At 38.6% G+C, this 27,172-nt stretch overlaps 1 protein-coding gene across 2 annotated transcripts in view; it reads right to left on the minus strand.

Moving 5' to 3' along the window:
• Positions 1 to 2,174: 2,174 nt before the first annotated feature.
• The window catches only part of edem1 (ER degradation enhancing alpha-mannosidase like protein 1), a 34,382-nt gene continuing 9,384 nt past the window's right edge, over positions 2,175 to 27,172 (minus strand). The window contains exons 3-12 of one of the 2 annotated variants that reach the window (XM_033036753.1): positions 23,056 to 23,159; positions 21,309 to 21,480; positions 20,399 to 20,582; positions 18,797 to 18,971; positions 16,787 to 16,907; positions 16,523 to 16,693; positions 12,296 to 12,369; positions 9,242 to 9,338; positions 6,670 to 6,855; positions 2,175 to 5,107 (exon numbers count right to left, since the gene is read on the minus strand). In XM_033036753.1, coding sequence (XP_032892644.1) covers positions 5,018 to 5,107; positions 6,670 to 6,855; positions 9,242 to 9,338; positions 12,296 to 12,369; positions 16,523 to 16,693; positions 16,787 to 16,907; positions 18,797 to 18,971; positions 20,399 to 20,582; positions 21,309 to 21,480; positions 23,056 to 23,159 — 1,374 coding nt within the window. In that variant the 3' untranslated portion in view covers positions 2,175 to 5,017. The remainder of the gene's footprint in view (positions 5,108 to 6,669; positions 6,856 to 9,241; positions 9,339 to 12,295; positions 12,370 to 16,522; positions 16,694 to 16,786; positions 16,908 to 18,796; positions 18,972 to 20,398; positions 20,583 to 21,308; positions 21,481 to 23,055; positions 23,160 to 27,172) is intronic. The other variant, XR_004414622.1, reaches the window with a different exon arrangement.

A 27,172-nucleotide genomic window follows, 5' to 3' on the forward strand; every position in this document is an offset into this window, starting at 1 on the left:
AATGGCCTACTCCTGCACCTAATTTCTATGTTTCTATCTCACTGACCTATTTGCACTGCCTGGGTTGATGCAAAGTTTACCTCCGGTGCATACTCCATTCCAGCGTTATTCACATACCAGGCTTGAGTGTTTAGTGACTGGCTTCTCATTTGAACAGCAAAGTCAGGAGGAGACTGTGAAGCCCATGGAACAGCCCAGTACTGCTGATGTTTGATTGAGCCATTCAAATAAAAAACTTTCCTTCTCACCAGAGGCTTAAATGCTTTTTAAAAAGCTAACAGGATGCATTGTTGACAAAGAGGAAAGAAGCACTGAAGACAAAACAGATTGCAGATGCTGAAATCTTGAACAAAAAACAAACTACCAGGGGAATTCAGCAAATCAGGAAGCATCTATGGAGGGAAGGAGATAGACTGGGAGAACCTGGATAGGTAGTGCTTTGGGCCAGGACCCTTCTTCAGACTGATTGTTTCAATCCCACCCCGAGACATCACCTATTCATGTTATTTAAAATTGCTGCCTGACTCACTGAGTTACTCGAGCACGTTGCGTATTTTTTTGGATAAACCAGCGTCTTCAGTTCCTTGTGCCTAAGTTGTTGCAAGAGTTTTCTTGAAATTGAAGGTAATAGTTCCCAGGCTCCTGTACCTTCTTCACAATGGTAGCAGTGAGCCTGTTGCCATGCTGTATCTATCAATCCATCCCACCCACACCATCCTGACCACCACACTCTATGGTCAACAATCCCATGAGTCCCATTCATCATTTGCCTGCACATCTGAATGCATTCTCAGACTGGCGTGGAAGGAACTGGAGCGCGCAGAAGAGTGCTGTAATTGAAAGACTATTGACCAACTCCACACAGACATTGACTAAGGTCACAGTCAGGACTGCGTTGCTGGAGCTACAAGACAGCTTAGATTTGCTCATTGCAAATTACATTTCACCAATCTGACGAAGACTTTTGATTACACAGCACAGAAGGTGGGTCAGGGGAATGCAACAGATATGGCCAAAATGTATTTTCAGATTATGTCTGAAACATTTAAAAAAAGGCTGGTTGCAAAATGAGGCCCTGAAACAAGATCAGTAACAAAGTGAATAGGAAATTGCTGAAGGATAGCAACAAATCAGTGGTTACTACATTAACGATTGGGTGACAATGTAAATAACATTGTTAATAAATTTGCAGGTGACATCAAGATTGGTGGTACAGTGGACAACCAGCTCAAAGTTTACAACATGATCTAGATCACTTGGGAATTTCAGTGTGACATGTTAACACTTTGGAATGTCAAACCAAGACTGGACGTGCACAATAAATGGTAGAGCCCTAGAGTGTTGCAGAGTGTAGAGCAATCTAGGAAATTCCCCGAAAGTGGCAAGTCAGGTGGAGAATGTGGTGAATAGGTGTTTGGCACACTTGCCTTCATTGTGAAGGTTGTCGAGTACAAAAGTTGGGACATCATGATGCAGCCTTACAGGTAATTGGCAAGCCCACATTTGGAATAATGTGTGCAGTTCTGCTCTCCCAGCTATAGGAAGGATGCAATTAAACTGGAAAGGATGCAGAAGAGATTCACAGGGATGTTACTTTGGCTTGTGGGCTTAAGTTACAGGGAGAATGGATAGACTGGGATTTCTTTATGTAGAGCTACTTGATGTTATTCTAAAAAGTTACAAGGTGTGTGCGTTTATTTCTCCAAGTCTGTTGTAAAGGGACACTGCATGTCATATAATTGGCTGAATATTAAGATTGCAAACCATAAGCTTGTCACATTAGAATGGTCTGCAAGATAAGCATATAAAATGTATTTTGAAGTACTGGATAGCGGGAACTGATTTTTTAAAATTAGCAATGGATGAAATTTGGAGAGAAGGTTGGATGTCAAATATTGACAATGGACAACATGGGAGACTATATTAGATCAATAATTAATGAAGCTGGCATGGTTTTAGGGGATTCTTGTTTTTGTGCAGAAAACAAGAATCTGGTGAGAAAAAAATGAGTTTAATCCTTTGCTTTAGATATCGTAGCAAGCTTTGGAAATAGACCATTCAGCTGTGGAAAAGCCTGCAATTTCTATGCAAAACTATTAGTGAGATTAGAAGATACAGAGTGCATGTCTTGACTCAGACAATGGAAAGGAAAAAAATAGCAGCAACAAAAAAAAAACAATGGCATTGTATTTTTATTGACATTTGTTTGGTCCTTTGACAATTTTAATACCATTGCTCATTTCTGGGAAAATAAAATTTATTTTATTTTAAACTTTTCCTTCTATACAACAGTGTATTGCACATTGATTTTGGTAAACATTGATAGTTTAGCATTGTTCTTTATATTAAACATCCTGCTTTCGAGTAAATACTATTATCTGTAAGAAAACAATGTTTGACAAGAAACCTTTACTTACAAGTTAAAAATGAGGCAGATCTTTTGCACTTTGTCACCTCTACCGCTGCAATTGGTCAATTATGTAAAAGGACCAATAGGAATATAAATCATAATTTTGGCCATCATACCTAAAAATTTGGCATCATCATTGCACACATTACAGAAAGGAGAGTCTTATATGATCATGCCCTAATCTGACATTTTTTTACTCTCACATAAGTATGGGGATCTGGAGGTTTCTGCTGATTGCACAATGGTTAACATAAAGCCACTGATAACATTAAAACAGCAGGTAAATTGTGGGTTGGGAAAAAAACAGGTAAACTTATTCAAATATATTAAGTAAAAATATATTAAAGTAATATTAATTGATCTGCAAAGAATAAATGACGTTCTTTAGTGAAGACTGCAGCTCACTCCTGGAGGGAGGGAACAGGGCTGGGCCATGATTTCCCAATCTCTGGGAAAGACTGAACAGAAACCAAATTATTTATCTTTGGGGAGAAGAACGGATATGGGCCACGATGGAGTAGGGAACAGAGAGAGGGAATGCACAGAAGGTGAGAAATGAACAAGGAAAGAATGTGGGGAATAGGGGGAGTCAGTTTGGTGGAGCGTGGGCCAGGGGGTGAGAGAGATGGGCAGGGCTGTTAATGAAAGACAGGATGGTGAGAGGAAAGCCAAGTTTAAAAAGTGAATGGGAGGGGAGAGCAGAGGGGTGGGGTCAGAGCAACAACGGCAAACTGAGAATGCTGTTGAATACAAGAATACAGGCCTCCTACATTTGGAAATACGATGACTGAGCAATGGAGCATTACTAATGTAAGCGATGATGGCAAGAGATAGCTGCTGAAGCTCAGTTAGAGGTAATCACAGACTGGAAGTAACAAGGTGTTGCCACGTGGCATTATCAATGTTCACCCTAATTTCCTTTGGCTAATCTGGATACCCCGAGTTAACTTCCACACTAAGGCACACCATCACCACCACAAACTACACAAATGTTTGTTCTTAAAATATTAAACTTTAGCTTATGGACTCATCTAGTCACACTTGGGATAAGTTAACTTCCTCCACTCTCTTCATCCTACAACTTAGAAAAACTAAATAGTAGTGTGGTTGAACACAGGCTAGGGGTCCTTAAGTATTCATAATTTCGCACATGGACTTTATAATGACAGAACAGAGCAAAAAAAGTGTGCACAAACGCATGCTCACACAACCTCACAAGAAGAAATGTGGTTTAGTTTAATATGAGTGTGCAATTTTAAAGACAGTTGTTCAAATACAATATATATTGGGAAATTACCAATTAAGAGTGCGGGAAATGTAAAAATTCTGCTTTGTGAAGAGGTTAATAAATATTCCACTGCAATAGCCTGATCAATTCCACTTAAACCATCCCCATCCAAGGTCAAACCAAGACACAAAATGGGGATTGTAATGAAGTAATTGCCTATTTGTGGAAAGTTAATTTTCATCATGACGCTTGACAGGTTGATTATTGTTGCAGAAGAGCAGAGTGAGTAGTGGAGTTCACAGTTAGCATTTATAATTTGATAGAAGTTATGGGAAGCAAATGCTAGCAAAATGAAATCCAACTATTTTAAGATGGCCTTCTGAAGGAATTGTAAGCATGTTGATTTGATGCAAATTTCATCGCACTCAAACATATTTGCATCAACGTGAGTGAAGTAATGAACAGAATTCCAAAATTCCCTTCAAACAATCAAAGTTATGGATGCTTTGTGCCACGTTATAGCACTCAGTGACACCTCAGCTGTTTTTACATATGTATCAACAAGATGCAAACGAGCTTTACTTTCTGAACACAGATCACATAAAATCATCCATAAAAATAAATCATAATGAAGTTAATGAGTGTGATTATGGCAAACTATGTTATAAACAGTCTTCAATTAGCCTGGAACCAAACAATCTAATTAATGTACATGGAACACACATTAAAGCGCTAACATAAAACAATGTAGTTTGATGCCCAGACAGACATGACACCAGATATTTTTGTTAAATACACTGATAGTTTGAAGGCACATTAACCAAAACCAAAGTTGATTAAATTTTCTTTTGCTATAGACACAAGGCACCCAACATTAGACCATTAGACTCAAGGCTGTATTAATGATATTTCCAGTCCAGTTCTTTAGAGCATTGCTTGATTCTTACAACAATGCAAAGCAAACGCATCAGTAAAAAAAAATGGATATCAATTTTCATTGAATCTTTCCTATTTCACACTGCTGCATATTTAAGATAGGGCACACTAACAGAAGTGGATTTAAACAAATGTCTAGCACAAGTCTTTTACATTTTATCTTTTTCTAGATAAGCACTGTAGACAAAATATTAATTTTATGTCTTCATAGAAGACACCTTGCATCAAAAACAATCTATTTTAACAAAGCCTTTTTCCCCCTTGCATAGAAGCAAGGTGCAGATGTATTTTCATCTCTGCTTTGATATTACAAGTCCTAGAAATATTTTCAGAGATGTTGTAAAAATCAATAAATAAATGCTAACACATTTATATACAAAAAAATAAAAATTGCATAGCTGAAGTAAGTCCCTGTACATTTGTGCATAAGAGATGAGGTTGGATTAAAGAAGTCCCACCATCTGGTCAATCTGCTGCATGTAAACTCCTTTCAAAGGCAGTGCATATCTCCGCTCACTGGGGACCCTGCTACACTGTGGAGACATTTTCAAAGCAATTAATTTTCATTATAGCAAATTGCAAAAAAGATCACCCTCCAAAATCATTTGGAATATGAATTAATATTGTAACAAAGTGACTCACAAATATGTAAATAGCTGTACATTCTCATGAAGATCATTATTATGTTAAAAAGACAGATCAAACACAGTGTACATGATACCACAGCAGCTTTATGTCACACGCACACAAACTGGAACATAGAACAGTACAGCACAAGAACAGGCCATAATGTCTGTGCCGAACATGATGCCAAGACCACGTAATCCAGATCCCTCCATATCCATGTGCCCATCCAAAAGTCTCTTACAACAACTATCTTAACTGCGTGAAAAAATTGTCAAGCACATCATCTTTAAAATTTGCCCCTCTCGCCTTAAAGCTATAATATTTGATTATTCCATCCTGGGAAAAATAATATGACTGTCTATCCTATCTATGCCTCATAATTTTATGTACTTTTATCAGGACTTCCCACAACCTCTGGCACTCATGAGAAAACAATCTAAGTTTGTCCAACCTCTCCCCGCAGCTAACATGCCCTAATCCAGGCATCATTCTGGAAAACCACCTCTGCACCCTTTCCAAACCCTCCACACCATTCCAGCAATGGTGCGCCCAGAACTGCACGGAATACTCCAAATGCAGCCAAACCAAACTTCTATAAATGTGCATCATGACTTCATCTGCATTGTACTCAATGCCCCAACCTATGAAAGCAAGCACACCATATGCTTTCTTCACCACTGTATCAATTTGTGATGTCACTTTCAGAGACTGTGGACTTGGATCACAACAACAATGTTGCAAATAGAAGAGCAAAAATGCAGATTGCCCTCAACCCGTGTAGAAGCATCATCAATGAAATGGATATACTACTAGAACCCACCTCCCATGCTCTTGTCAATCTTGTATCTCTTGCATAATGGTAGCAACTTAAAGGAAACACAGCCTTTAGTGGGGATCCTTGATGATAGTGACCTAACAGAAGTTTTATAAAGCAACAACTTGATTTCCTGACTCGTATACTCAATACCCTGACTGCTGAAAGCAAACATACTATACGCCTTCTTTACCTCTCTAACTACATGTGTAGTCACTTTCAATGAACTACGTACTTGCATCCCAAGACTGCTCAGTACATCAACATTGTTAAGAGTCTTGTACACTTTCCGCTAACATTCAACCTCCATATGAACAACTCCATATGCTCCATCTGCTATTTCTCTGCCCATGTCAGATAACTGATATAGATGCTGCTGCACCCGCTGAGTTTCCCCAGCAATTCCCCAGCAATTTTGTGTACCAACTGATTTACAACCTTTGACAGCCTTTCTCGCTGTCCACAACTTCACCAATTTGGCGTCATCTCCAAACTTACTAAATAACCCATCTACAGGAATTGGGAAGTTTCATTAAATGGTTCAGGTAAATTATCCATTTGCCATGATCCCATTGCAATTCAAATATATGGAAACAGCATGTGAAAAGCTGACTTCAAGGCACAAAAGTTGTGCAAAAAACAGGACTTACTTACATTAATGCTGGAATTAGCAGGTCTGTGGTCCAGCTCACCAGAGTTATCTACAAAACCCTCTTCTTTTGAGGTGGTATCTTCCCATGACTTTTCTCTGAAAATCTTATCTATTGGCAAAATATGGCCTTCTGTTGTAAAAAGATATTTGCTCCCTGATCTGTGCAATGGGTTATCTTCATCAAATAGCTATTCATTCATTCAAAACAAAGAAAATATTAAAAGTTAATTTCAATTAGCATCACAGTGGCAAAGGCATCCGATTTAAACAGATATATTTAGAATTAGCATGTAACCCTCTCAAATATTTAACCATACATTATTAATGGGCACCAAAAGTAAAATTATTAAACTGCACCCCTCACTGCAAGAATGAAGAACTTTCAAATTAAAGTTCCCATGCATGAAATAGATTTTGCTATGAGGAAGGAAAGGAGATGGTACATTGATGAAAGCCAAAGAAATTGACTTTGATGAATCAAATGACCAGTTTGGCATCTTTGCACTGTCCCATGTTTAGACTGTTGTCTAACATTTAAATCTTCAAATGAAAGCCTCTAGTGCCTTTACAAAAGCTCTTAGCAAGAGATCACAGATGGGAATGATGAAGTAAAAAGGACACTCTCAATAAGGGGATTGTGTATGAGAACTAAACCATTGCTGTTTGCAGGAAATGTATTTTTATCTGTTATATGCTAGAATGACTTGGCATTTTGACAAGAATGAATTGATTACAAAGAATTATTGTGGATATGCAACGGGTAAACAATGCTAACAAAAATGCTTTTTGCTTTGAAGGATCACAATTGTTGTACATTAATGGCATCAATGAAAGCTATTCAAATGCTGCACATAGGAAATTATTAATGAGAAATGAATTGGAAACAACCTATTAGTTTACAGAGGTGGCACTGAGATAAATGTCACCCAAACCTTATTGAATGGCAGAGCAGACATGAAGGACTGATTGGCCATCTTTTTGTTCCTATTTCTTATGTTGCACTGCAGAACGACTTGTTAAATGGAAGTGAGATCTGCATATCTGACGCTTCCTTATACATAAGTTAGGGAACCATAGATGGGGGAAAGAGAATGCACAGCGACAATGGGCTGGTAAAATGAAGCCCCAGATTGTGACAAATAGAATTCAAAGTGGAGCAAGTACCAGAATACTCGGTTTGGATACATAAACATAGCATTTTCTAAATGGTATGAAACCAGATTGCAGGATAAGCAGAAATTTACGAGTCTCAGTTTTTAAAGTTAATGCAGAATTGCAACAAAAAAAAACCTTAATAAGTAGTTTTATCAACAGCACTGTACACTACAACTGTGTAAAGTAATTGAATACAATCTGAGGCATTGTATTTATTTCTGATCAGATTTCAGGCACGTTACATAAGCTTTGGAAAAGTTGTAAGGAAGATGCACCAGCATGATGAGTAGGATAGAAAGTTGGATTATAATTAAAGGTTACACCAACTATACATACGTGCAACCATGAAAAGGAGGCAAGAGTATGCTAGACATGTCTGCATGAAATAGAGAACATAAAGTGAGAAATTATTCTCTCTGAAGAGAAAGGAAAGCAGGGAACTGTGATAAGGCAGCAACATTACTGGAATAGTAACCAGATATCCAGACTACTAATCAATGGTTCAATCTCACCAGGCAGCTGAGGAATTAAACCAAAGAAAATAAATAAATATGGACGTTAACAGATAAATTGAAAGGATATGATGACACTAGCAGATTGCTGTAAAATTCAGCTGGTTTGCTGATATCCCTCAATGAAGGACATTTTCCTTCAATTGATTTGTTCCATGTGACTTAAAAACTAGGCAATGTGGTTAACTCCTGAATGCCCAATGAAATTACCAAGCAAGCCACTCAACTCAGAAACCATAAAAGACTAATGACAAAATCCCCACACCCCACAATACATAATCATTGCAACATCAGTATTTATATTACTCTTAGTTGATGTCAGTAAGTTGTTTCATACAAAGATAATTCTCATCCCAATAACAATCTTGTTAGAAAATTCTGTATAAATCCAAAGTTGGTGAGTTTCTTAATTGGCATGCACCCAAACCAAGGTTTTGTCATCACGCAACTAAATAATTATCTCCACAAACACATGATTCTTTTTTTGGACTCACTCAAAAATCTTCAAAGTATTTCATCTGTACATACCATGTCTTTGATACACATGCCAAATTTATATCTCAGAAATTACATTGTCCTCTTTCACAGTACACATTTTCATTGCAAACTTGTGATATCAGTTACAATGTCCCACCATTAATAGCAACGTCAGGCTTAGTTTCATCTCTTAGTCTTACAGCGGTTTCACTAGTTACAAGCTATAATTCAGACAATGGCCCTTGATGGTTTTGTAAACAATAAAATTATTGAATAATGCAACACATTAGTAGGCCTTGGTGATTATTTATCAGTTATTACTAAATTAGCTTTCACCACTGGATTCCAGTTAACAACAGACTGCATTAAATATGTTACTGTGATAACCAACTACTTAAAAAAAATAGAAATGTTTACAGGAGTAACATACCAAATACAAATATTTACAGGTCTCACTGAGAAAGAAGCTCTCCATTCGATCTTCCTTTGACTTGTCTATTACATGATGAAGTGTAGCATAACCACATCTGTTTCCAAATAAAACAGCCAACAGTAACTTAAGTACCACAAAATGTCATAGAATAGGTTCTAACGATAAGCAAATTGCAGAGAATCAGAGCTAACCGATTCTTGGTCTGTTTTATTATCCTCTGCAATCATGAATTAAGAGTTGGCAAATCAATTTTAAAAATAACTGCAGATGCTGCAAATTTAAAACAAAAGCATAAGTTGCTGGAATCACACAATACTTCGGGGATTACCGGTGGGGGGAAATAAAGTTAATGTTTCAGGACAATGAAATCCTGAGATGTAATACCAAGTCAATACTGATGTGCTGCCTATCCAATGAAAGAATGTAGGATATCTTGTGGCTGGAGAAAAGTTTGAAGAAGTAATGGTAAAAGATGATCATGAGAAACACTGCAGATAAGAGAAAGCATGAGGTCCTACTGAGGACAGATAACACATTGATACACAGCCCCCAATAAAAACAAATCCTGAAACAGACTGAGACTAGCAGTTTTTGTGGAAAGATTAGTCAAGGAGTGATAAAAATTCTTTTAAAAAAACACAAAATGCTGGAGGAATTCAGCAGGCCAGGCAGCATCAGTGGAGGGAACTGGACAGATGATGTTTCGAGATGAGACACATCTATGGACGGATGAATAACTGCCCTGATCTGAAACGTCATGGCAGCTCAGTGGCCCGGTTGGTAGAGGTGCTGCCTCACAGCACCAAGCGTTTTGTTATTTTTAAAGCGGAGATTGATAGGTTCTTGATTAGTAAGAGTGTCAAAGGTGACAGGGAGAAGGCAGGAGAATGGGATTGAGAGGGAAAGATAGATCAGCCATGATTGAATGGAGTAAACCCAATGGGCCGAATGGCCTAATTTTGCTCCAATGTCATGAACACGGGTTTGATCCTGACTTTGGGTCAATGTGGACTTTGCACCTTTTCCCTGTGACCTCATAGGTTTCCTCTGGGTGGTTCGATTTCCTCCCACATCCCATAGACGTGTGGGTTTGTAGATTAATTTGCCTGTAAATTTGCTAGTGTAGGGAGTAGATGAGAAAGTGGGATAACATGGAACTAGTATGAATGATAATCAATGGTTGGCGTGGACTTGACCAGTTTCCATGCCATATCTCTAACCTAATCGTCGTCTGTCAATTTCCCTCCATAGATGCTGCCTGACCTACTGGTTCCTCCAGCCCTTTGTTTTTTTGCTCAAGATTCCAGCATCTGCAGACTCTGGCAAATATTCAACATTGGTAAAGAAAGGGAGATGGTTGAGTGGGAATAATCAAAATCAACCAAATCTCTGGAGAGCAGTGAACTAAATAATAATAATTGCCAAATAATCAGTATGTCAAAAAATATTTTAAATCTTTAGAAATATTGAGAAATTGATGTTAAAAATTAATTAAACTGGCTGCAGTGCACACATTTTCCATTAACAAAACAGGAAAGCTTGCAGCTACAATGCACTGCAAGGAACGAAACACAGGCCATTTAATAGTGAAAGGGAAATAAAAATGAAAAAAAATTAATGGTCAAATGTAATTTACTCGTTTTTTTAAAGAATGTTTTCTTTAATAAATGCCAATTCTCTCATGAAATGTAAAACATCCAAAAAGCTCCAAGTTAAGGGTGCAAATTTAAAAAATGAAAGGCGTCAATAAATATGATGGTAAATGGGAAACCAGCAGCAATACTTATTCGGGGTTGGGAGATGCCACTTCTGTCGTTGAAGGGTCCATGAAACAATAAAAGAAAATAACCATTCTTATATCACTTGAGATACATTTCATATTTTGCTTAAATGGGCTTATTACCTGCTCGCCTTTTACTAGTTACCTACTGAGACAGCTGGTTGGAGGGAGAGCATGCCTAATACAAGGCACAAGAAAATGACAATTTGAAACCTTCTGCAGTTGAACAGAGCCCTAGTGAGACCACACCTGGAGTAATGTGTGCAGTTTTGGTCCCCTAATTTGAGGAAGTGACATTCTTGCTATTGAGGGAGTGCAGCGTAGGTTTACAAGGTTAATTCCCAGGATGGCGGGACTGTCATATGCTGAGAGTATGGAGCAGCTGGGCTTGTACACTCTGGAGTTTAGAAGGATGAGAGGTATCTCATTGAAACATATAAGATTGTTAAGGGCTTGGACACGCTAGAGGCAGGAAACATGTTCCCGATGTTAGGGGAGTCGAGAACCAGGGGCCACAGTTTAAGAATAAGGAGTAAGCCATTTAGAACGGAGACGAGGAAACACTTTTTCTCACAGAGAGTGGTGAGTCTGTGGAATTCTCTGCCTCAGAGGGCGGTGGGGGCAGGTTCTCTGGATGCTTTCAAGAGAGAGGTTGATAGGGCTCTTAAAAATAGCGGAGTCAGGGGATATGGGGAGAAGGCAGGAACGGGGTACTGATTGGGGATGATCAGCCATGATCACATTGAACACAAATGGCCTACTCCTGCACCTATTGTCTATTGAAACTTGAACATACAGCCAGGACTTATGAGACATTATATGGGAGTGGATGGCATTCGCCATATTAACTGTTAACTTGTTTAGCAGTTCATTCAGAAAACTGTCACTCTGATAATTAATCTAAAAGTTAACAATATTAATCCAGAAATCTCATGGAGTTTTTACAATCATCTATAGGATTATTAAGCAAGAGACAACGTGCTGAAAGAACTCAGCATGTCAGGCAGCATCTGAGGAGAGAATGGACAGATAACATTTTGGATCGAGACTATAAATCTCAAAGGGCCTTGACCCGAAATGTTGTGTGTCCATTCCCTCTATAGATACTGGCTGATCTGCTGAGTTTCTCCAACATTTGTTTTTTGCTCAAGATTCCAGCATCTGCAGTTTCTTGCATCTCTGTGGGGAAAAGTCGACGTTTAAACTCTTAGAAAATAACACAAATGAACAATAACTTGGAAACAATTCATAAATTATATTCCAATACTGACCTGACTTTGGTGTACTTCTCCAGACTCTGAAGGATATCCATTCCCACATGCAAGTAGAAAGGGTTTTTTGTTGCCTGATATCAAAAGAAAAAACAAACTGCATGTCAATCAAGGGCATCAAATCAATTAACAGTGATTAGCAATAGTACAAATTCAACTACATAATGTTTAATTCAACAAGTCTGTTTTGTATATAACATACAGATCATTGTCAAACAAAAACACTTCAAAGTTCTAAGGAGACAATTTATAATGGATACCAGTTTGCGTTGTGCTGAGTGTTCGTAATATGGTATTTGGATACTTCAATCAAGTAATTCAGACCAAGGAAAGCACCCAGAATGGTCTCGCAATGTGAAGACAAGTCTTGCAAACCACAAGTGAGAAAATATGAAATTTGTAAAAGCCATTTCCAAATGTTTGCAGTGAATAAAAGTCAAATAAATTTTCCAACGTTCAGTTACATGGGATCAATGTAAGCAAATTAAGTTCAAGTGGGATCTTAATTCACCATGTATTCAATGAGTGCAGATAGTCTTGAGCTAGGTAGAGGTACTGTACTCTATAGGTGGCATTGTATAGGTGGGATCCACGTATTGGCTAACCCATAGAAAACAGAGGGAAGAGTGTCCTTTTGGTTGTCCATTTTCACTTGGACAAAAATGTAGGCGGAATGGCTAATAATATTGCAGATAATACAAAATAAAAGTTGCAGACAGTGAAGAAAGCTGTCAAAGCACACAGCAAGGTCTACTATCAGTTATAGATGTAGACAGGAGAAATGGCAGATGGAATTTAATCCGGGCAGATGAGAAGTATTACACTTTGAAAGGTTAAATGTAAAGGAAAACTATACAGTTAATGACAGAGCTCTTAACAATATTGATGTACAGAGGGATTTTGGAGGCGCAAGTACATAGCTCCCTTAGTGTAGCAACACTAATAGTGATTAAGAATGCATGATATACTTGGATTCATCAGTCGGGGCATTAAGTATAAGAGTCAAGAAGACACAAAGCAGCTTTACAAAAAATTGGTTGGGCCACATTTGGCGTATTGTGTGCAGTTCTGGTCATCCCATTACAGGAAGGATGTAGATGCTTTGTAGAGTGTGTGGAAGAGGTTTATCAGGATGCTGCCTGGATTTGAGAGTATTAGCTACAAGGAAAGATTGGACAACTTGAATTGTTTTCGCTGGATTATTGAGACTGAAGGGAGAATGGTTTTTGCTGGAGTATTGAGACTGAAGGGAGAATAGTTTACAGAATGAGAGGCATAGATGGTAGACAGTGAGAATGGTTCTTCTTAGGGTGGAAATGTCAAATACTAGAGAGCAAAGATTTAAGGTGAGAGGGGGAATGTTCAGAGATGTGCGGGATAAGTTAGGTTTTGTCTTACTGGGAGTGGCAAGTGCCTGAATGCCTAGCTATGGGGGAGGTAGTGAAGCAGATATGATAGTGATGCTGAAGATCCAGATTCCAAATGAAACATGTTTAACTTTAATACATGGAATTTGCCCTGCTCAAAGTTCCACGGTAGTTGAATCATCGTTAGACAATCTAGAACAAAATTAAAGCACATGAAAAGACCGCCAGGCAAGGATATCATATTATGGATGTTGCACTTTCACATGAAGAAATCCATCTACATAATAACTCTGTCATTAAAATGACATTGATAGTATTTTTATGAGCTCCAAATGCAGCTAATTCATCAGTCCCCCAAACACACTACTCCAACTCTTTCCAGGAAGGCCTGACATTTATCACCATGCATAAATATCTCAACTTATAAAAAAAACTCTGATCACTAATCTTATTTGCTCATTACTGGGGGGGGGGGGGGGGGCATAACTTTAACCAGTGCTTTTATTTTGACGTTATGTGTCCGTATGGTGGACCAGCCCCTCTAAAAAGTCAAATTGTTAATATTATATAAAAATTAATATAGTTCACAAAATATTTCTGAAGTAAATTTGGCTGTCAGCTCCTTAAACAGCTACAGTGGCTTGCAAAAGTATTCATGCCCCTTGAACTTTTCCACATTTTGTCACGTTACAACCACAAACGTAAATGTATTTTATTGGGATTTTATGTGATAGACCAACACAAAGTGGCGCATAATTGTGAAGTGGAAGGAAAATGATACATGGTTTTCAAATTTTTTTACAAATAAAAAACTGAAAAGTGTGGCGTGCAAAAGTATTCAGCCCCCTTTACTGATACCTTTAAATAAAATCCAGTGCAACCAATTGCCTTCAGAAGTCACCTAATTAGTAAATAGAGTCCACTTGTGTGTAATCTAATCTCAGTATAAATACAGCTGTTCTGTGAAGGCCTCAGAGGTTTGTTAAGAGAACATTAGTGAACAAACAGCATCATGAAGCCCAAGGAACACATCAGACAGGTCAGGGATAAAGTTGTGGAGAAGTTTAAAGCAGGGTTAGGTTATAAAAAAATATCCCAAGCTTTGAACATCTCACGGAGCACTGTTCAATCCATCATCCGAAAATGGAAAGAGTATGGCACAACTGCAAACCTACCAAGACATGGCCGTCCACCTAAACTGACAGGCCGGGCATGGAGAGCATTGATCAGAGAAGCAGCCAAGAGGCCCATGGTAACTCTGGAGGAGCTGCAGAGATCCACAGCTCATTTGGGAGAATCTGTCCACAGGACAACTATTAGTCGTGCACTCCACAAATCGGGCCTTTATGGAAGAGTGGCAAGAAGAAAGCCATTGTTGAAAAAAAGCCATAAGAAGTCCCGTTTGCAGTTTGCCACAAGCCATGTGGGGGACACAGCAAACATGTGGAGGAAGGTGCTCTGGTCAGATGAGACCAAAATTGAAGTTTTTGGCCTAAATGCAAAACGCTGTGTGGCGGAAAACTAACACTGCACATCACCCTGAACACACCATCCCCACTGTGAAACATGGTGGTGGCAGCATCATGCTGTGGGGATGCTTTTCTTCAGCAGGGACAGGGAAGCTGGTCAGAGTTGATGGGAAGATGGATGGAGCCAAATACAGGGCAATCTTGGAAGAAAACCTGTTAGAGTCTGCAAAAGACTTGAGACTGGGGCGGAGGTTCACCTTCCAGCAGGACAACGACCCTAAACATACAGCCAGAGCTACAATGGAATGGTTTAGATCAAAGCATATTCATGTGTTAGAATGGCCCAGTCAAAGTCCAGACCTAAATCCTATTGAGAATCTCTGGCAAGACTTGAAAATTGCTGTTCACAGACGCTCTCCATCCAATCTGACTGAGCTTGAGCTATTTTGCAAAGAAGAATGGACAAAAATTTCAGTATCTAGATGTGCAAAGCTGGTAGAGACATACCCCAAGACGCAGCTGTAATTGCAGCGAAAGGTGGTTCTACAAAGTATTGACTCAGGGGGTCTGAATACTTTTGCACGCCACACTTTTCAGTTTTTTATTTGTAAAACAATTTGAAAACCATGTATCATTTTCCTTCCACTTCACAATTATGCACCACTTTGTGTTGGTCTATCACATAAAATCCCAATAAAATACATTTACGTTTGTGGTTGTAACGTGACAAAATGTGGAAAAGTTCAAGGGGTATGAATACTTTTGCAAGCCACTGTATAAGGATGACGATCCACCATAGGCATCAATGAATGATATGCATACTGGCATCCTTGTGTCTACAAAAAAGCATTGATTTTAACTCTCAGCTCGAAAGGCTGCAATTCCCTTCCTAAACCACTCTATTAAACTCATTGCTCCTCCTTTAATACACTCTTTCAAACCTACCTCTGATCTAGCTTCTTGTCCTGAAATGGCTTGGTGTCAAATGTGATTTTGTTGGTATAGCTTGTACAGGTCAGTAAAAGTAGTTTTTCAAGTGCGGGCCATTGTTATTGTTCTCTTCTTCTGAAGATGAGAGAAGGATGAGTTTCATAGGAAACTACTTTGAGACAATGAGAGAAAACTTGATTGCCCAGGATTTCAGCGGGTCCACTTGTTGTTAAAGATCTCCCGTGCTGGAGTACATTCAACACTATTGGGCTAACGTTAAAATTAAGCCCAAATACTGCTCTGTATAGGAGCAATTTTATTATACTCAGTCAAACAGAAAGTTCTAAGGAGCGAGGTGAGATTTGACATGGCATAACCGGCGATCATAAAAGGGATTTTGAACAGACCAAAGGAATTCTGGTTAATCACTATGAAGTAATATTACATTACTGGTATCGTACCTGATACAGTAGATAAGTCGACTCAACTAATTCAGGCCTCAGTGGGTAAAACATTATATCAGGTGCTTGAAGCTGCCAGTTATATCGTTCTGGAAGAGCCCCGTACCGTTTCCATATGGCATAATAGAATGCATGAAGGCAAATAGCATCTTCTACATCACCTGTCAAAACCTAAAATAAAAAAATCTTTAGATTTAAAAATCCATACTTTGAAAAATTATAAAATGTCTAGAAGAATGGACATTTTATAAGTAATACATATACCTGAAGACCGGGGAAAAAGGCCTGTAGTGAATCAATCCATGTATTCATTAGTTGGCCGTTCAGCATATTCACATTAACATAAAGCGGAGGATCTCCCTCTCCCTCATTACACGCTTCACGCCTGTATGTTCAGAAATATTGATACAAATTTAAAACTGCAATCTATCAGTTGTCAAACTAAAGCTGGAGCATTTTGTTTCAAATGTTTCATTGTGCAAATAAATATGACCACTTCATCAAATATTAGCACAGGCAGCTACATTAGCTCATCACATGGGTAGATCAGTAATTTCTTGTATACTTTGAAAAACGGAGACAAAAATGGCGGATTGGCACATTCTGATCTTAAGACCAAAGTTGTAAATATAGCATGCATTGAACAGCAAAATCACGAGGTAGTCTAAATCTACTATCAATCCCATCTTTGTTCCTCATAATTTTTGCATACCTGTTTAGGCCCCCCTCAGCCTAGTCCATTCTAGGCGAATGAACGGTAACATTTGGGATTCAAATAAATTGCTAATTTATTATTCCATCTGAAGTCACAACTGGTCCCTGAAAATACTGCTAATGGATCATGTTAATGTTTAAGAATTGATTGATTGAAAGAGAAAGCATGGCCCACAGATCAATCCACACTGACCATCAATCATGCATTCACACTAGTTCTATATTATTCCATTTTCTCATCCACTCCCTGCACACATACTGACCAATTAACCTACAAACCCACACGTCTTTGGAATGTGGGCGGAAACCGTCACGGTCACAGGGAGAACCCATCAAAACCAAGCCCAGGTTTCTGGTGATGGGAAACAGCAGCTCTACCAGCTGCGCCACTGTGTTGCCCTAAGAAACCACATACAAATCAGGAAGCCAGGTCTCAGATATTGTTGTGCAGAGATCCTGACAGGCTTCAACATCAGGAAAAACTGGGGATGAATGTTTATTGAAAATGACTAGCACTTTTTAAATACCTGTCTCAGTGTAATGCTAAGAGATTCTAGCAAGATGGGGCCTCACTTGGGAGTCCAATAACAAGAACTGTTATTATCTGTCATTGATATGGCTCCATCTCACATACAGTCCAGGACTTGCTTTCATTTGAAGAGGTGAATGACAAGTTTACACAGGAGGATTTACACAATTCGCAGAGATAGAGGATTAGGGAAAGGACACAAATTAGACAGCAGGAATAGATTAGCAGACTGTTAACAGTGGAGTGACTAATGATCAGAAATAGGTCCTCAGGTCCTTTCAACAAAATGTATTAAAAGGTAGTGCAAGCCATCGCAGATGCTACAAAGCCTGCAGACTGTGAAAAGGAAACCATGCCTCATCACGTTAAGCAGATTGGCATGAATCCAGAGTAACATGGGAGAATGATTATATGCAGAATGAACAGGAAAAAAACATTTAAAGTTACTTAAGGGACTAGTAAAGGTTGTAGTACAAAGGGATCCAGGAGTGCCATTCCACGATGTATGGAACATGGGTAGATCAGTGAAGTTTTTATACTGATTCTGCTTTCATCACTGTTCTCATAATGAACCAATATTACTAAAACTCTCATCCTGTGTGTGTGTGTGTGTGTGTGTGTGTGTGTGTGTGTGTGTGTGTGTGTGTGTGTGTGTGTGTGTGTGTGCGCGCATGGTTGGGGGCTATGGGTGAGTGGTGCAATACTGCTTTGGGGGAACGGGTTGCTTTGGGGGAATGGGTGAGTGGTGGAACATTGCGTTGGGGAACGGGTTGCGTTGGGGGACCAGGCCTCCTATGTGACAGGGACCCAGCGGGTCCCACTTGGTCTAGTGAACCAATAAAATTCAAGAAAATTTTCAGATATAACATGAATTAGCATGAATTATTATAACATGAATTACTACTGCAGTGAAATCTGTTATGAACAAGGTATCACATTTTATGCATAAAATTAAAAATATTCAAATCAAGATTTCTTGCAGCAAAACAGTAATTGTCCCCAAAATGCTCAGAACACATGGGATATCCTACCCTCTTCTCAGATGATTTTGAATGCTCTCATATGCAGCATTAAACATCTCCAGGTCTTCGCTTTCTCCAAACAATATGTAGGATTTCAGAAGATACTCATAGAAAGAGTCCATTCCTGCTCCCAAGCCACTCTGTTTCCCAACCCATTGTCCAGTCTGAATATTTACCACATTCCCTGTGTAAAAGATGACAGTAAACTGAATGTCAAGGTATTCAAGTATACATATCTAAATAGATACAAAAAATATATAACAATTCCACAGGATGGCGCACCTGAGATCTTAAAAGATTACTGGCCATGCTACATGACCTTTGTAGAGCTAACACCAACTTGGTTATGAAATAGAGCCTTAGACAAAAGTAAACTACAGAAATAGCCAAAAACAATTCAATCAAATGACGCGACTGAATGTCGTAAGGATTTATGTATTGTCTTATTCCTCTTTCTGTTATATGTACTCAGTCAGTTTCAAGGTCTCTGAGAAATGAGCGCAATAATCCTTATACAATGCTGGTCTCATCCTTCCCAAGGTATGCTTGTTTATTATTCTCATTTTTAGTGTATTGTTTAGCAAACTATCCTTAGTGAAATATATTAAGTGGAATAGGAGGTGCTATTCTTCCAGTTTGCTTGTGGCTTAACTCTGGCAATGGTGGAGGGCAAGGACAGAAAGATTGGTATGGGAAGGGAAATTAAAATGGTTAGAAACCTGGAACTCCAACAGGTCTTGGTGGACATAGCTCAAGTATTCAATGAAACGGTTGCCAAGTCCGTGCTTGGTCTCGCCAACGTAAATAGTATTTTACGATGATTCTCTGCCTCTCTCTTAGGCTGTGCATATTCTCAAAAACAGCTCCGTTCTGCCAAGCAGTGGAACACTAAGGGGACACAGAGTCAATCTATTTTGTTTGGATATGGATTACCAACCGGTAATCAAACAGACCTTGGCTAAGGTAGACGGTGACCTACTTACTGCAGAAGATCCTATATGAACAGGAGTGAAAAAGACCTGGATGGCAGCAAGGCAGTACAACACAAATAAACATGACAAAAATGTAGGAAGCACGCAATTAGATTTCTAGCCAGTTTTGGGTGGCAACAGCAGTAGCAAATGGTGGAAAAGAGGCCTGAAAAGGGTTTAAACAAAAAGAGCTCTCCAGACTGAAACTTGCATTCTGTAGAATAATTTCCAATTAAAGAAGGTTTAAAAAAAATAATCTTTAGCGCATCACAAATGCATAAGCAAAAAATATTGATAATTGATACTGTAACATAAAATGGTTATCACTTTTTATTAATACTATAGTTTATTCTTAAATGTAGTTATTAGCATCCACCAGCCTTAATTTGTTGCGAAAGTCAACAATGCAACTGACACATTAAAAAAGGTTATCCTTAAAAATTGCTTCAGTCACTTCTGGTATTCAAACAATGAAAAGATGCCAGGCAACAGTCCTTTAATCCCCTGCACAAACAGCAATTTGATTCTAAAACAGTTCCAGATTTAGAAAGATTGACAAAAATGTTGTATTAGATTAGCATTTATTTTGATTTATATAATAATGAAGATATTGCAGTTTTGCAGGTAATGCATTACATACCTAGGAGTCCCGTCTCATCACTTCTCAGCTTCCAGAGAGCTCTCACTGCTTGGCGAGCTACCCACTCAAATGTAGAATCCCCAATGAGGCGACTGAGGATTCCAAACTCCACAAGCAGAGAACCAGCTCCAGCAGTGCATGTTTCATTAAGACAAGTAGAAGGCACTCCCTTCTTTAGATTCACCTAAATCATTTTTTTTTAAAGGAAAAAAAACACTAAATTACTCTTTACCAAGATGAAACATAAATTAAATCAACAAAATGAAAAAAAACGTTTTAATCTGCATCTGGGTAAAATTGGAAATGAAAACAAAGACTGAAAATGTTAGTTAGTTATTATCCGCAGTAGATAATGTTTTAATTTTACTGTCTGTTTTTTTTCTCTCTCTCGCTCCAAACTTCGACCATCAACCTGCTTTTTTTAATATCTGAAGGTAGAGCCTTCACTTCACTGTCACAATCAGCACAGTTCTAAACATTACAGATATTTTTGTTCTCTTCATCCTGTATTATACTTATATTAAACGCAGGATCGCCTCATTTTGTGAAATAGTAACTTTAAGCATCTTTCTTGAGTCAATCTAAAAAACGATAATGATGTCCAAAAGCCACGTCAGTTCTTTGAAGGGTTGTTCTAGTCATTTACAAGCTCTCTATAACTTGTCTTCATTTCTGTTCTCTCATCCAACTATTTTCACCAACCAACAAACAAAAATCAAGCTTGTCAAGTTGTGGTTTTGTCAATCTGACCTCGGTGGCATCTAATATTGAAAAAAAAAGCTCATATTCCAAGTGCAACCAATACAGCATCTCAACATACTTGTACTCAATAAATCCATAAACCCTTTAGTTTTACAGCTTTTAACAGTTCTAACAAACACACCATTTATAAATGAAGCATGTCACATACCCTTGGATGAGGAATGCCAGTTTTGGTGTTTTCAAACGCTGGCAACAATCTCACAGCCAAATCACGAGCTAGGTGAAGCAACTCATCATCGTAACCCTCTGGAGCCATGTTTCCAAATGGCTGAGCAGGATCCATTATGATCATGTGAGCAGAAAGCAGGCTTCCTAAAATCCTAGTTTAACAACCATATTGTTAAAACAATGTCAAAAATAAGAGTTATGAGGAAATGGGGAGATAGGTCAATGTTACCTTGTGCTTGTAATCAAGATTAAAATTTAAACAAAAAATTATGAATATTTATCATTACAGAAGGATGTTTGATGAGGGAAATTCCCTTCCAACAATTGGCTGATCATCCCCAATCAATACCCTGTTCCTGCCTTCTCCCCATATCCACTGACTCCGCTATCTTTAAGAGTCCTATCTAGCTCTCTCTTGAATGTATCCAGAGAACCAGCCTCCACCGCCCTCTGAGGCAGAGAATTCCACAGACTCACCACTCTCTGTGAGAAAAAGTGTTTCTTCGTCTCCGTTTTAAATGTCTAACCCCTTATTCTTAAACTGTGGCCCCTGGTTCTGGACTCACCCAACATCGGGAACATGTTTCCTGCCTCTAGCGTGTCCAAACCCTTAACAATCTTATATGTTTCAATAAGATGCCCTCTCATCCTTCTAAACTCCAGAGTGTACAAGCCCAGCCGCTCCATTCTCTCAGCATATGACAGTCCTGCCATCCCGGGAATTAACCTTGTAACCTAAGCTGCACTCCCTCAATAGCAAGAATGTTCTTCCACAAATTAGGGGACCAAAACTGCACACAATACTCCAGGTGTGGTCTCACTAGTGCCCTGTACAACTGCAGAAGGGCCTCTTTGCTCCTATACTCGACTCCTCTTGTTATAAAGGCCAACATGCCATTCGCTTTCTTCATTGCCTGCTGTACCTGCATGCATTCCCGAAAGCAATACTCCCTCGCTTCTGGCAGAGAGGGAGCGGGAGGGGGGCAAAGTGGGAGCTGGGGGGGCAGAGAGGGAGGGGGTAGAGTTTAACAGGTCGGGGGGGGGCGCACGTCGTCACAGGGGAGGACTGGTTCCCGAACGCAATACTCCCTCGCTCCCGGCTGGTGGCTCCTGACTCCAGGCAGGGCCCGAGTACGGGGGTGGAAATGACATCACAAGAAAACAGCAGATTTTTCATTTTTTCCCCTGAATTTTGAACATTTTCATTAATAACTCGAGAAATTAAGCATGACATTTTCAGATAAGGCGATTTTGGACTGCACGGGAAAAAATCTGTACCGGAATATGTAAAGATGTTACCGTTTGGCGCGTCGTTTTTTTGAGAAGAGGTGATTATACACAAACAGATAAACACACATCCAAGATCAAAGTTTTAATAGTTAATAGATATGATGTTGAACTTGGGAGAAGATTCATCAGAAATTACATTATGGCAAATTCTCAAAATAGGGAATACCAATTTGGTTTGCATTCAACAATAAGCAGTGATTCAGCAGTAACCTAATAGATCTTTTAAAATAACTCAATTTAATTCACTGCATAAGATAGCAAATCTACTCCCTATGTTGGGGAAACTAGAATTAGAGGGCATAAATTGAAACTTTATAATGAAATCATAAAAAAGGTTTTTAAATTTACATTGAACTGGAACTTGCTCTCCAAACAGATGTTTGGTCAATTGAAATGTTAAGATTTAAAATGTAGGGATTAAAAGATTTGTGGCTCACCTGATCGTTGCTTCAAAGACTTGCACGGTTGAATCTTTATTAAAGGAGACTGTGGTAATTACAAGCTTCACTGCTCTTTTGAACTCTGAAGCATTGCCCAAAACCTGCAAAGTGAAAATAAAAGTTTGATGTTAAAAAAATGCATTCTTAACTAAGGAAGTCTTAAATAAAAATTGTATCCAATGAGTTTGCCCTATACAACCAGGAATTGAAAATGTGCACCAAAACAACCTTTTCTATTACCAAGAATTTTCAGGACAATTCAAAAGATATAGCCATAAATTTCAACAGTAGTTACAAAAAACTGCAGATGCTGGTTCACCAAAGAGAGAGGATACACAATGCTGGAGTAACTCAGCGGGTCAAGCTGCAACCCCAGAGAACATGGATAGACTGTTTTGGGGAGGACATTTCAGTCTGAAGAAGGATTCCGACCCAAAATGTTGCCTATCCATGTTCTCCAGGGATGCTGCCAGCTCCCTGCTGATTATGCCAGCAATTTATCGCAGCCACAAATTTCCATTGATCAACTCGTTTCCTTGGATTTAAATCCAATTTAACATTGTGCTTGGCATTTCCAGGAGAAAGTATAAAACTAATCAAATTCTGAATTCACAAAGTATAATAAATACAGCTTTAACCTCTAAGCCCACAGGTGAGGATATGAAAGCAAAAACATTAAATGAAGAATACACAAATGCTTGTTTTGGAGTCAGTGGACTTCATAAATGTTAACACATCCTGGGATAGAAAGATATAGGTTTGCTTTTGTTTTCAATCCCCACCGTGAGATGGCCATCCTAAACATGCTGTCAAAGAAAAACTAGATAAATAAAAAAGGGAAGCCACTCAAACATCTTCCAATTATCAGAGTGGTACTGCAGACATCCAGTTTCAAATTTCAATATTATAAATATCAGAGAATTTATATGGTTCAAATGCACACTGGTAGGTGGGAACAAAACAGAAATAGTTAGTTACAGGACTTTGCATAAACAGTAAACGGATACCTTAAGTGCAGAGATTAAGGTTATTTTATATCAATTTATCAATAAATAAAAAATATACTTTGAGTCATTATACAGACATTGCTATGAGCATTACATTAACCACTTCTGCAATTTTCACCATTGCTGCACCAAAATGAAGTTTCAAATTAACCTAACGCAAATTAACTTGTCTATTTTGCTTTCTGTCGCAGACTTCTCAGCTCTGCAGATGACAAATTCACATTGTGAAATTCATAAATTAAAAAAAACGATGAAAAATCTAATTGCCATATTTTCTTGCAGGTGGCTTTAATATCAGATGAAATGTGGAGAAATTTAACCTAGGCAGCCCTGTCACATCAATGTCATACGTAATCCAAAACAATCCAACTCTATGGGGGAGTCCCAACTAAGGATGAATATTTTCAATAGCTCAAAATCACCAAAGCCATAAACTTTGCATGTTCAGCTGTGATATGAAAATAAGCTATGTTAATGACAACCACCACTTAGGAAGAGTTATGATTGTAATAAGCAAGTACAAATTTTATAAACTTAAAAAGCAAACCTCAGGTGTGTGATCAACATCTAAACATAAACATTTAAAAAGCAAGACATACTTTGACACATTAGTTAAATGTTAACCATTTTACCTGTGGAGGATTTCTGGTCAATTATGTTGAGACACAACATATTACTCTTTCACAAGTTTCTCTTTCACATTAAATTTTAAAATAGTAGAACCAGATTTCAGAACTGTCATCTTCAGTTATAAAAGATGCAATTTTCTATCTTGGTTCCTTTGCAGTTATTTGCCTGACACAAACCTATCTCTCAGGTGACTGCCTCACATTTGAGAAACAGATCAGGAAGTAAATAGAAAGTGTTTGGAGATTAGTTGCCATCAGCACCTTTACTTACCAAAATGTAAGGCTTGACCACACCATATCCCCCTCCCCGCCAAATTCCACCACCAGAGTGACATACAAACTTCTGAATCACTGAATCAGATGGCTGCTGATTCACTTCTAAGTCATAACCTCTTCACCTAAATCTAGGGTCCACTCGAGATTACCACCATCAGATGGTATTGATTTATTAGCATGTGTACTGAGATACTTTGTGAAAAACTTTGTTTTGACAGCTATTCCGGCAATCACACCTATATATGTACAGGTGGTGTAAAAGAGAAAATTAACAGTGCGGAAGATTTGTGTCATAGCTACAGAGGAATTGCGAATAGGAAAAAGGGGGCAAGGGCATAACAAGGTAGATCCAAAAACCAAGAATTAGCATTGAGAGGTCCATTCAAGAATCTGATAACAGCAGGGAGGAAGCCGATCCTAAATCTGGTAGATATGGCAAAAAAGTCCCCCTTTGGTCTTTCAGGTGGAGAAAAAAAGATCACATGGCACTTTGGAAGGCCAACTGAGATCCTGCATATCCTGCAGCCGGTGCACAGCAAACTACTACAAACGACATTAGACCATTTATTATAATAAGTAAAGGTAATCCTTGGGCAACTTTACATTAATAAATGGGTCCAATGTCGTTTGTAGTAGTTGGCTGTGCACAAACAGGCCATGTTCAACGGTGATTGTACTTCAACTGTATAATTAATTCTTAGGTTGTGAAAAACACAAAACAGTTGAAACAATGCCTATTTGCATATTCCAAATTCAAGTTCTGTTGCAGCTCAAACCATCTGTTGAAACCGTTTAGGCCTTTTCGAACTAGCATTTCTCCATAACACTGCACATACTCTGGCATAGGACTGCTGAAATAAAATGTGATGACATTTTATTTGTTTCCCGACAATGGTTCTAGGTAAATTTACCCCACTAAAAAACTACATCCAATAAATAAAGCGATTTATTCTACACATATTGCAGATTAGAATCCCAACAAATCTTTATATAGTAAATCTCCCTTCACACTAATCACCAGTAATTTGCCGAGGCCTCAGGTAGACACTTACCCTCAACCGCTGCTGCTCACTAACCGGCTGCTTCTAATGCTCAGGTTGGAGCCCTGCCTCTCCAGTAAGCTGGATTACCAGGCATCACAATATAACTATCGTGGTCAGTTATTCCCCCCTTTGGCTCTCCAATCTGATGGTCACTGCACCAATTTGAAAGCAATCCTACAATCCAAGAAAGACACAAAAAGGAAAAAAAAATCCAAGACATTGGTGTCACATCATTGAAGAAGCATGGTAGGTAGCCCTGGCAATTTTTTTCTTTGTATACAAATGTAGATTAATGAGTTTCACCTATGATGTTTCTATTGAAAAAATTGACGGTAGTTCCATGAAAATTTACATTTCAACTTCATCATGAAATCATAACCAAAGCTATCAAAATTTAAGTTAAAAAAGACAAAAATTAAAGGCTCTTTATTCTTATGTATCCCCGATAAGATAAATGACAAAAAAAACATATTAAAAAAAATAATTAATGATCAGTTGCAGGAGTTTAGTATAATGAAAGAATATTGTTGATCCCAAAAAGAACCAATCGCATCACAACGGGTGCGGCACTGAGTACAGACTCAGCAAACACTTCAGTCGTTAGACATTGAGAATGCCACAAACTTATTTTATGGGTGTAAGAATTAAATCATTGAACAAATATCAGGGTATTACTTAAGCAATGCAGTTTCAGCTAACAGAGATACAGAATAAAGAACCCATGGTGATAGAAAAATCCGATTATACTTAAATGAAAGTGTACTCTATGTAATTAGTTTAATAGATCACAATTGTTTATCTGCACAATTCCAAAGCAGTTTAAAATCAATCACCCACTGCCACCTGAAATGGGCAGTTTCCAATTGCCAATGTGGCAGATGTCATGGATTAACTTCTCTTTCCCACCTTTGATCTTTTTTTAAACTATTGTACACCTGGTGGTGTTGCTACAGGTGCACAACCTTTTATCCGAAGATCCAAATAACGAAAACCTCCGAATAGCGGACATTTTTTCGGTCCTTGAAGAAAGGTCCTTGAAAACGTTCACCGAGGGCGGCCCGCAGAGGTGACAGCGGAACCTCCGGTCGGTCCTCGAAGAAAGGGGAACCAAATCCCCATTCATAAAAGAGAAGGTGAGGGTATATTGCGCGGGAGGGTT

This window comes from Amblyraja radiata, chromosome 18 (assembly GCF_010909765.2).
Source record: "Amblyraja radiata isolate CabotCenter1 chromosome 18, sAmbRad1.1.pri, whole genome shotgun sequence".
NCBI classification, from domain to species: Eukaryota; Metazoa; Chordata; class Chondrichthyes; order Rajiformes; family Rajidae; genus Amblyraja; species Amblyraja radiata.